The sequence below is a fragment of the Nerophis lumbriciformis genome, linkage group LG14 (assembly GCF_033978685.3).
Source record: "Nerophis lumbriciformis linkage group LG14, RoL_Nlum_v2.1, whole genome shotgun sequence".
NCBI lineage: Eukaryota > Metazoa > Chordata > Actinopteri > Syngnathiformes > Syngnathidae > Nerophis > Nerophis lumbriciformis.
This window is the reverse complement of record NC_084561.2, coordinates 10,969,068-10,981,300: the sequence shown is the minus strand read 5'-3', so window position 1 is coordinate 10,981,300 and position 12,233 is coordinate 10,969,068. Positions and strand designations below refer to the sequence as shown.

Below are 12,233 nucleotides of genomic sequence, written 5' to 3'. Positions count from 1 at the left end.
CCTGCTCAAACTTACGGGACAACCGTCAACTTCATAAACCACATCGAAGATCTGCTTCTGACCATCAGTCTTCCTCTTGTCTTCATTGATGTGACTGCAGGGTGTAGAGATATCAGTACAGTGGAAACAAAAAAACATTTTTACATGACAGGACAGTGGTCCTGTTTAAAAGATGTCTTCAAAACCGAAATGGTGTTCTTAATACAACATACTCATGTAAAGAGGTGGGGGAAATAATCGATTTTTAGATGCATCGCAATTCGGACAAGGACGATTATATAAAATCGATTATTAAAGGTAAATAATCGATAATCGATTTATTTATTGTAATTAAAGAAATGCAGACGGTTCTAAGATTTGGCTGACTGCAGCGAGCCACCTCACCGAGATATTCGACCAGCTCCTTTATTTTAGGGCACTTATGTTCCAGTTTTGCACACATTTCCATTAATTTAATAAATGTAATTGGAATTATTTTAACTGTTTCTTATTACAAATGCACTGTTTTTGAAAGGTGCAAGTGATAAATGCTTATTTAGTGAAACGAAAAGTAATGTAAAACTGCAATAATATACATAAATTAAAAATGCATCAATAATCGATTTTTAATCGAATCGTAGCTCCTGAATCAATCAATCAATCAAAGTTTATTTATACAGTCCTTAATCACAAGTGTCTCAAAGGGCTGCACAAGCCACAACCACATCCTCGGCTCAGATCCCACATCAGGGCAAGAAAAAAACTCAACCCAATGGGATACAATGACAAACCCTGGAGGGGACCGGGCAACCGGTGCAATGGATGTCGAGTGGATCTAGTAATCGATATCGAGTCGTGAGGTGCCCAAAGATTCCCATCTCTACTCATGCATACTCACACAACAGTCAGTTCAAATGGTAAACAATTTAAACAACGTCAAAGAAAAAAGCATCACAGTTTCTTGCTATTATTGCCCTATAACTGAGCCCTTATTTTTTCATGTTCACAGGCTTCACATGCTGCCAAGAAATTTTCCCCGTCTTATCAGACCAATGGAATATGTCACATTAAATCCAACGCACTCACACAATCATTTAGTCAGTCATTTAGCGTGTTATGCAATCGCCTAAATATGTACAAAATAAAATACGCACAATAAGTAGATGGGTGCAGCTTATTTCTAGGTGCGAGCTATAACCCAGGAATTACGGTAAGATAACTTGGCTTAATAAACTCAAACAGACAATGTTTGCCAATAAGTCAATGCACTTTGAAGCAAAGCCTAGAGCTTGTAGGGATTGTGCCCTGAGAGTATTCACCCTTTATTTACACAAAGTTACAGGCCTTCGTGTAAACAACAGAGGCAGATTTTAGCGTGTAATTTTCCGACAGAGGTGCTTATTCTAATTTTCGTTCATTGATGTTTGTTTACAGTGAGCTCGGGAGTCGGGGGTTGAGGTGAGGTGCTTGATAGGCCATTTACAGCACGAGCAGGAAAAAAAGTGTTTGATTTGCTCACCCTAAGCCACCTAAAACACAATACGAGAAATCTCACCTCTTTAGAGCATTTTTTTTTATTTGTTCATTTATGAGAGCTATACTTAAATGTTATCAATTTTATCGGTATGATGTCATAATTCCTAATATCATCCTGATAATTATCTGTACGATAATTCCCAAATAACCTTATTCAGTTATATCTGTGCTTGTGGCTATAAATTGGTGAAATTATCACATAATGGTTGACAGTTACAAACGACATTAAGGACAAACTTACGTCATTACTTCTTTCAGCGACTCAATCGCTTTATCCAGTGTCCGTTTATCTGGGTTGTCATCTGACGTGTGCTTCTTTATGTCTGCAAATACAAACATGGCAAAGAAAAAATATTACCTGGAGGTGGCAGAAGAGGTCATTTCAAAAAGGGTTGAAATAGTTTAAGTAAGAAGGTTGACATAAGAGTTACCATTTAGAAGCAGAGCCACACTAGGAAGTCTCTGTACTGGTCTGATGAGCAGCTCTACGAGTGACTGCCTTCCACATTCTGGCTTGGCCTGGTTGATCTATTGATGGCATTGGAACAAGGACAGCAAGTAACACACATTACATTTGATAGTCACAAAATAAAATGACATTTTATAAGGGTTAGACCCCAGTACAGCACAACGCTTGCCTGCAATTGTGTTTCTATGGTAACTATTACACTTCTGTTGTATCATTATACACTACTACTATACTAAAAAATAATGTAGACAATCTTTGTGCCTCACTGATAATTCAGCCTGTGTTCAATTCGATGAGATTACAACACATTTGAGCTAGTATTGATGTTATTGGAACTCTGACAATGGTAGCAGTTAAATAAAGGATGAATGAGCATCCCAGTAAACAAACTAAAGACTTTATAAACAAGTTGAGACAACGTTACCGACACATCGCCTGCTGCATGGTGACTCTCAGTCACAGCAGCTGACAGGCGGATGCAAGTTGCACTTTCAAAATGAAACCGCATCATCATTGCGCTCTTACGCGCACACGGACACTCCACGGAATTAGAAGCCATTGAAATTAAGTGAAACAAAGCGATCGGCTCCGTTTACTCGGAGTGAACATTTTCAAAGCAAAGTCCGTATAGCCTCTGCCATATTTTCTCAAGCCTAACGGCGCTAGTGCACATGCGCAGGTGATTGTGCACATGTGAAGGTGTCGTGCGCATGCGCTGCAGCGCTTCAGTTTTCAGGAAGTAAGCAGTGTTGCCTAAAATGCATTAATAAATGACGTTTTTCGTTAATTAAAGATTTAAACGGTATTACTAAACGTCTGGAATTTTACCGCGGTTTATCATTTTACTGTTTACTGTTACATCCCTAGTCATGAATAATTTCATACTTAGTTTGCAGCATTTTAAAAGGTAACATATATCCCTTCCAACACTACAAGTATCATTCCTCTACCACTAAAACTCCCTCAAGAGTCAAAAAACGTCTTTATTTACTATTATCCTCTAGTAAACATATGTACATTTTAATATCTACAACAACCATTAAATAATTTACTTTCATACCAATATTGTCCATGTACACCTTTGTACATGTACACTCCAATTCTATGTTAATTGTGGCTGGCTTCCTCTTGATTATTGTGCGTTTTTTTCTCTACATTGAATTATTTATATCTTTCACAAATGGCTACCAAATAAGAAGATGGCATATTGTTACAAAACATGTTCAGTGTGTATATAGTTGCATGTGATGCAAAAGTACAATATGATAGTACAAGTTGGAGAAGTGGTACCTTGAGAAAGGCATGGAAGCGTGGCTTTTGTTTTTCACAACGGACAATAGTATCTTTGCTCATCTCAAAAAAGTTGACAAAGGGCGGGTAGGCCTTCACCAGCTCTTTGGACTATGGAGAGAAGATATGAGAAATTAAATTATTAGAACCATTTGTTATCAGGTCAAAAGCAAATACAGTAGTTTGGTGTCTTCACAGATTGCTTTGGTTAAAAGACACTACATTTTACTCTAGTTTCAACAGCCAAACTTTACCTAGTGTGTGGTTATTTGGAGATTAAAACCACAGATGATGTAACTATGTTGTACCAGTTGCGTATTAAAAGTAAATCAAGACATGCACGATGGTACAGTTAAATCTAGGCGTGTATAAAACAATATATCTAAGCAATACAAAATACTTGGCTGTCTATACAGTATGTACGGTATGTCAAATGCAAATATTACTGCACCTTTAATGGCTGAATGTTAGACTCAGTAAAAACAACCATCTTTGTACAATGTGAAACTTCTGTCTTACATATTGGAGGACAATGTCTCCTATACTCTTGTCTTCCGACCAATCTCTCAGCACCTCCTCCAGGTCATTCTAAAAAGGAAACGACACACAGATCTATTTTTCAATCTTGACAATAAAGTGGTCAAACACTTTCAACAACAGTGCAGTATACAAGCACACACATTACCTTTATTCTGGTGTGAACCTCGTAAATTTCAGGGATGCTGCCAAATATTGTCTTGATTTCTTCTGGAGCCAGGATGGGTCCACCCACCTGACCTTCTTTTTCTAGTGGAAGCTTGAACAGCTGAAACAAGACAATATACATGTTATATGTTAGCTCAAAATAAATACTAAAAAACACAATGACATTTTAGATGCAACATTCAGTCACTTTGGACTGTGGCAATGACTTTCTGAGCATGTTGCTTCAAGATACAGTACCGTTATATTTGATGTAACTAACAATACATAGGGTGTGGCACCAAAAGAAATGTTACCATTTAGGAATTACAGCCACTTGGGAAGTTGCCAATTTTCATTATAGATACATGTGGCACAATTGTCAACATAAACAACATTTGTTTATTCAGTGGGCTGGTCTGAGAAGTAAACTACATCTCCCATGATCCCCGGCCCAGTGCCGGCAAGCAGAACGGAAAACTATTGGAACCTCCTGCTAAGTTTAAAACAGAAGTATGGAAGCATTTTGGTTGTACGGTACCGGCAACCGGACTGTTTGGTTTGTCTTAGAAGACGTTTCTCCTCTCATCCGAGTAGGCTTCATCAGTTCAGTGTCAAGGTTGAAAAACCATCCCTAAACAGAGGACGTGGTTTGAGACACCACCTGTCTCCCACATACAACAATGTCCTTTGAACCATTCCTAAAAGCAATTTGGCCTCCAACAAATATCAGGAGTTAGAAACATTCTGGTCACACAAGGTGACCAGAATGCCATTTGTTTACAACTGAATGGAATGCTAACGTAGGTGATTCCGACTATTTTGGACTGCTGATCCACAGTGATCGTTCTGCCACACAATACGTCAATGCTAACAGGGGGAAATTACACTTTAACGACTGTCGATGGCTTTGACAGTAAGATTTCTTGTTTGCATCAAAGCAGTTGTTTTTCTCACTAGGATAGGGTGAAACCATCCTTGCCCAGGCACACCCTCCTAGATTTGGAGTATAAATATTTGGGGTTAGGGTTAGTTCGTTTTGGCACCAGCCGCTAGACTAAATCTGACCAATCTAAGTCTAAGACTAGATCTGACTAATTAACACTATGAGCATGAACTGATGAAGCCTACTCGGATGAGACAAAGACAAACCAAACAGTCCAGTTGCGACTGATTGAATGCCCTGAGATTACAATGATGTGGATGAATGAGAACATTCATAGACATTCCATCAGGGTTTCCTCTACATGTAATTGATCATGGCACATCGCCACAATAAAATAAAATCCACCACACTTTAAAAACGAGGGTCTTTAATGTGAAAACAAATTTCCATCCATACACTCATTTTCTACCGCTTGTCCCTTATGTGATATGTTGTATGAATGTATATGTAGTCTATTATTTATGCATTTTAGACTAGTGATGCACCAAAAAAAATGTTGATCACCTAAACAGGATGTTGTGATGACAAACAAGAAGCACGCAGTTATCTGGAGCAAAGGCAGCATGTCTGTGATGTGGAAGTACTTTAATATATCCACGATATACTCGTATACAGTGGTCTACAAAATGTGAAATGTGCTTATATTAAGAGGACGGTGGTGCTCTTTCAAGGAGATAAATTGTGCATGAGGCCCGGTCTCAGTGGTCAAACGGAGGGGCCGCCCGCGTAGCCGACTCCGTGGCTCCGGGGGCAGCTGTAATCCGCTGACATCACATGTTTGAAAAACGTCACAAGTTGGGCAAATACAAAACGGCTCGTTAGGAGGAAGCATGAAGGAAGGCAAGATTGTTTTATAAATATGTCCGCAATGTCTCCATGGTTTGATTGCACACTTTCGGAACTTAAGCAGATCCCAAATACACTAAAACAGGTACCACCAGGTAGGCCAACTTTTGCATAATAGGTCCCAAATATACAAAACCAATCTGTATTAACTATTGGTACCTTAAACACTATTTCAGAACTACTATCAAATATGAATTGGCCAAGGAATTAATAATTTTAGGTTTCATTTTACAATAGCGTAAAGCCCCACGTAAGATCTTTCAGTTTTGGTAGATTTTAGCGGCGCCAATGGACCAAAGTGCTAGTGTTTTGCCTGAAGGAAGACCACATTTCTCAAATCGTCAGAAACTACTGTCACGTACATACAAACTGACACAATAATATCACAATGATTCATAATGAAGATTAAGGTTTGTAAATAAATAAAAAAGCCACCTTGAGAATGGTGTTGAGAATGTCTACATAGTTGCTTTCAGTTTGATAGAGCTCTTTGGAAACTTGCCACCGTGCTGACTGCTTGGGCAAGACTGCAGATTTTGATGACCTCGTACTCTCTGAAAAAAATCAGGATAGCATTTTGTTGAGACAAACCTCATAACACTGCATCCGATTAGACAAGAAAATGTTTGAACATTAACGTAGCTTAACGCGTCCATTATAAATGCCAGTCTAATTAAATGAAAATGTTAGTGGACCAGCAGCACAAACAATCAAGTGTGCTTCAGGGACTGTGTCCCTTGCAGAAGTGTTGTCCATGTTGTGGAAACCAGAGTATTGATGGCAGAAAGAAACAACCCCTTTTGTGTGAGTGGGTGTGTGTGAGTGTGAATAGGGGAGGGAGGTTTTTTTTTCTGGGTTGATGCACTAGTTGAAAGTGTATCATGTGTTTTTTTCTATGTTGATTTAATAAAAAAAATAAAAATAAAAAAAAATAAAAAAATGCCAGTCTGCTTCCCTTGAGCAAGGCACTAAACCCGCCGTCACATTCTACCTCCGTGCATACCTATTGCAGTCATTTCTTTGTTGCTTAACGATGACAGATCCTCCTCAAAATCACCAGATTTTTTTGGTCAAATTTCTTTTTCAGATTAAACTTTATTTCAGGGCTGGGCAAAATCAATGTCTCAATTAATCAAACCTTGTTCCTCGCTTTAGGTGAACACACGATCAACCCACTCTCTTCTACTCTACTTATTGGTCAACATCATCCTTATTGTAGCCAATGTGTATGCAAAAACTGACACAAAATTCATTTTGGGTACAAGCGTTGTACCGCTGGCTCCATGTTTGGGTTTAAATCCATGACACTTGGATGGGACAGTGTCATGTGGCTACTTCCTCTTCATCTCCTGGTTTTCCGCCAGCCTTCACACTTTGCAACCCCTGGCTGCCTGTTGTGTAACTGCACAACCAGTAGTTTATTTTAAGGGGATGTTGTATTAGTCAAAAGAGAATGACAATGTGGAAACAAAGTAAATAACAGACAAGGCAGTTTTACGTTAGTTAGAATCTCTAAATCAGGCCTGGCCAATCGACATGGAGGTTTTGATTAGTGTGATAATGTAATCACAAGAGGCTGAGTAAAAACCCAAACGTTTTACATTTGGTACATAAAGTATCTGTTGCCAGGGTAAAAATAGGTGAGTGAAACCATACATGTATAGATAATAAATTAGAAAAACATACCGATACTGATACTGGCCAAGGCTTTACATGTCTCAGGGGTGTTTGAGATGTCCAGCAAGGAACCCATAGACAGGGAATGTTCTGCTGATGGCCTTTTACGTGGTGGAGGGAAGGGGGAAATCTCTGTTTCCTTGGTGAGCTGAGCAAGTGTGTCCCTCAAACGGCGACGCTTGCGGTTACTATTGGGGGTGGAAATGGATATGAGGGACACAGCTTTCTTCATGGCTGGGCTGTCATTCTGAAGAACAAGGAAACAAATATGAACATTGTAGCCATCACCCAAAAGCAAACCATTCATCAAACAAGACTGCTTTTTTTGTTTTGTTATTTAAAATGTTCCTATGTAAACATATCCTTATGACTAGGTTTATTTATTTGGATCCCCGTTGGCAACAGCAAAGGATGCTGCTATTCTTCCTGGGGTCCAAAAGAAAATACAAAAATATACAGAACAAATACAGTGGAATCTCGATTTACGCAACCCTTTATTTGCGAACATTCGCCTTACACCTTTAAATCAAGCCAAATATGCCCCTGTGTGCGAACCATGTCTCTGTGTACAAACGCTTCAGGAGCCCCCCACGTCACTTGCTGTGCAGTACACTACTAATCACTTCTCTGCGCTTCAGCATGTGTGCCTTTTCTGTGTTTTTCCTTTTGACAAGTTTTGTACATTTTGCTAACTCAATATGAGTCCCAAAAAGACAACAGACCAGCCTAGAAAGAAGGGGGAATTGGATAAAGTAAAAAAAAAAAAAAAAAAAGTCTGTTAGCGAGGAGTACATTATTGGTGCTCACAACTATGGGAGAATCAACGAAGCAGGCTTCGTATCACAGCAAGTTTTAATTGAACTGAGAACAGACTTTTCTGAAAATATATACCAAAGCAGACTTATATATCCCTTCGTCTGCTCTTTTCTCGTCAGCTCCTCCTTTACCGATGTTAATATACCCGGTAGGTGGATTCTAGTATTTTTAAATGTTTATTATCTTAGCAATATGGTGGTTAATGATTTTTGTGATTTCTGATCGTTTGTGGGGGCGCCAAAGGAACTTGTATGTGTGTATGTTTGCAAAGTAGCGCATACAGAAGACAGCAGCTTGATGTTGTTTTGGCTTGTTAATAAAGACAATTGATCCATTACCACCTTATGTTTTTTAGACATACAGTACTGTATAGCACTTCATATTGCGTTTAAAGTGTACAAAAATTCACTAAAATATGGACTTTTGTTGAGGCAGAAAGCCATTATTCATATTTACATTGTTTCTTAAGGTGACATTTGCGTCACTATACAAACTTTTTGATTCACAAACCCTGTTCAAGAGCCAATTACATTTGTAAATTGAGACTTAACTGTGTAGTAATAATTTTACAGTTCGTTAGGCAACAACTAACAGAACAATTCTCAAAAAGTACATGTAAAATAACTTAAGCTATACCCAATAAATGTTCAAATAACATTCAATGACAAAAATCAGGCAGAACACTAAAATACCAACAAAGTTAAAACAATACATTACACGCAATGCAGCCGCAGTCAGAACAAGATACATCCACTTACAGTAAACTCACCTTTTCATAAAGATACATGGACTCTCCAGCCCGAGCATCCATCTGAATGCTTCCCCAAAACCACTAAACAAAGAGAAATGTAGGTTTAATCAAATGCTTGTGGACTTCCTGTTACTAACGAGGTGACCCAATTACCCTCCAGGGGATCAAGTGTGTTTAATAAGAAAAAACAAACCTCTTGTTTGACCACAAAGACTTTCTTGAAGGGACAAAATGGCAGCTCCTTCACGGAATTTTCTTCCACAACCATGTGTGTGCAACTTTCACTTTCAACCTTTTGATAGTTGCCACCTACAACAACATTGCAGAAGAACTGCATTAAACCAGTTAATGTAAAGACAGACAGACATTTTACAGTAGAGTATATGATGGCATGGGTAATGGACAAGTGCCAGTCAGCTGTTGGTTAATGCTGATCTTGATCTTCTCTGTGTAGGCTAATACTCTCCATATTTAGTATCATGTGTAATCTGACCAAGACTGTACAAATATCAAAACAAATATGTAAAATATATATTTTGAATAATTGTATAAAACATTCATGTTTGCCTATGTGACCCCACTTTAGGTATATCAACTGGAATAGCCCACCAGAGTTTGAAGTCCTTTGATTCGGATGTGAACAAATACTACTCCAAAAACTGACCATGTTTAAGAGTCCTCTCTTCCATATTGGCTCGGTCTTCATCTGAGAAACCCCAGAAACTCAGCATGCAGTCTTGGAACGGAGGAACTTTGAATTCTGTTCGGAACCCCTCCTCTGCCGCAAAGAAGGACCTAGTTTATTGATAAGGTGGGAGGACAAGGTTGTTGTCAAAATGCAAGTTTTTGTAGTAAGTCTATCGCCGTCTTCAAACAGTCATCGTGTGTGAATGTGGAAATAGTGTCACAGCGCTTTGAGTACCTTTGAATGTAGAAAAGTGCTATACAAGTATAACCCATTGTGTATTTAGGATCTGCATATGTCCTAAAAATTTGAAATCAAACCATGGAGTCATTACGGAGATACTTGTAAAACAATCTTGTCTTCCTCTCTACTTCCGTCAAACGAGCTGTTTGGAATTTGCACAATTGGTGACATCACAAATTGGGAAAACTGTCAGCAAATTATCCATATATAGTTTGAATGTACCCAAAGGGCCTTGCGCTGTAGTCAATAGGCAAGGCAAGGCAAGTTAATATATAGAGCACAATTCGTACACACGGCAATTCAAAGTGCTTTACAAAAAATGAATAAGCTCCTTTTTTCTCTCTATCTTCTTGTTGTGGAGACGACTGGCTTGTACATGCACATGCATCCTTCGCTGTAGCCATTTCTAATACAAAGTAGCGTATAGTTGGAACTTAAACTATCGGTACCCTCGCTATGAAAGCGCCAAAACTACAAGTATGCCGGGGAAAAGACTCTGTCAAAGTGGAGGCATGTAAATAAGCCCGCCCACAAAATGGCGCATCCTGAAGACGCAGCCAGAAAGTGGCTTAAAAGTGGTCTGTAAAACATAATCCATTCAAAATGTTAACCAAAGAACCACCATTACATGTTATATAGACCGCTGGCAAGTGTTGTCTAGAAAAGCGCTATTTAAATCTAATCCGTTATTCATATTATTTTATAGAGTGGGAAAACAATCATAATATGACTCCTTTAAGGACTTTTACATCCTGTTTGACTTTGAAAATACCGGTAATTAAAAAGTGAACGTCACCAGAGGGTTAAAACATCTATATTGCTGCTTTAAGGCAGCAGCATATATGATTGGGAAACCCATCCATCCATTTTCTACCGCTTATTCCCTTCGGGGTCGCGGGGGGTACTGGAGCCTATCTCAGCTACAATCGGGCGAAAGGCGAGGTACACCCTGGACAAGTCGCCACCTCATCGCAGGGCCAACACAGATAGACAGACAACATTCACACTCACATTCACACACCTATTTTTAAAATGTATGTAATCCCTTGTTACATAAATACTAATGTTCCCCATTGGATGTACTGTACAGTGAAAAAAATAAGCATTTGATCACATGCTGATATTTTTTAAGAATGATAAATTTTGTCTCTTGGTGTAATAATAAAACTGCCATTAAACTTCCGGAGGTTTCATATTTTTGTAAGGGGGTAAACTTACATAATATCATCTGCTTATTTCCCCATTGTGAAGGCATATATTTTGTGACATCCTTTAACAAATTTCAGCTTACTCATCATTTCTTCTCTCCCAAGATTTGTATATCCACGATGGAGTGAGGATGGGCGTCCCCATACACACAGCAAGCTAAAAAAAAAAAAAAAAAAGACAGATTAGACAAAACCGTAAAAGAAAGTGCATATTTATTCTTTTGACTTATAGAGCAGAAAAATTGCATGAGTTTACAAACCCTGTATTTCTCCCCGTGGGTGGAGTAGGCGATGAGGTGTGTGACCTTAGTACTAAAGTCTTTCCGGATGATGCCTCCCATGTGATGAACCAGACCAACCAACTTTTTCTACAAGCGGAAACATGAAGTATAATTGTAACATGGAGGCAGGTTTAATACACAAACTAGAAAACATAGTTTTGCAGATAATAAAAGTATGTTTTTTTCTTTCTTTCATTATTTCCCCCAAAACCAAGTTCAACCACAGATTTTTGTCATTTCCAAATGCTTCTTATCATCACTCATTGGGCTTAATGCAAATATTAACATTGCTAACAATGCAAAACCAGTCTACTGTATGTTCGGTAAAGCTAAGAAAACACTCTCCGCATCAAAGTAATACAAAAAGATGCACAGTTCACATATCAGATCTGGTTTGTTTAGTATTCACACTGGTGTTTCCCCTCTCCCTTGTGGAGGGGGGGGGAACACACAGGTCCGGTGGCCATGGATGAAGTGCTGGCTGTCCAGAGTCGGGACCCGGGGTGGACTGCTCGCCTGTGCATCGGTTGGGAACATCTCTGCGTTGCTGACTCGTCTCCGCTCGGGATGGTGTCCTGCTGGCCCCACTATGGACTGGACTCTTACTATTATGTTGGATCCACTATGGACTGGACTCTCACAATATTATGTCAGACCCACTCGACATCCATTGCATTCGGTCTCCCCTAGAGGGGGGGGGGTTACCCACATATGCGGTCCTCTCCAAGGTTTCTCATAGTCATTCACATCGATGTCCCACTGGGGTGAGTTTTTCCTTGCCCTTATGTGAGCTCTGTACCGAGGATGTCGGTGTGGCTTGTGCAG

General features: G+C 39.2%; 1 protein-coding gene across 2 annotated transcripts in view; it reads right to left on the bottom strand.

Annotated features, from left to right (window-relative positions):
• The window catches only part of ect2 (epithelial cell transforming 2), a 67,823-nt gene that overhangs the window by 31,675 nt on the left and 23,915 nt on the right, over window positions 1–12,233 (bottom strand). For both annotated transcript variants that reach the window (XM_061976065.2, XM_061976064.2), the window contains exons 7-19: window positions 11,388–11,495; window positions 11,211–11,284; window positions 9,656–9,786; window positions 9,185–9,300; window positions 9,010–9,072; window positions 7,434–7,671; window positions 6,183–6,301; window positions 3,960–4,079; window positions 3,794–3,862; window positions 3,275–3,385; window positions 1,947–2,043; window positions 1,757–1,838; window positions 16–94 (exon numbers count right to left, since the gene is read on the bottom strand). In XM_061976065.2, the coding sequence (XP_061832049.1) occupies window positions 16–94; window positions 1,757–1,838; window positions 1,947–2,043; window positions 3,275–3,385; window positions 3,794–3,862; window positions 3,960–4,079; window positions 6,183–6,301; window positions 7,434–7,671; window positions 9,010–9,072; window positions 9,185–9,300; window positions 9,656–9,786; window positions 11,211–11,284; window positions 11,388–11,495 (1,407 nt within the window). The remainder of the gene's footprint in view (window positions 1–15; window positions 95–1,756; window positions 1,839–1,946; window positions 2,044–3,274; window positions 3,386–3,793; window positions 3,863–3,959; window positions 4,080–6,182; window positions 6,302–7,433; window positions 7,672–9,009; window positions 9,073–9,184; window positions 9,301–9,655; window positions 9,787–11,210; window positions 11,285–11,387; window positions 11,496–12,233) is intronic.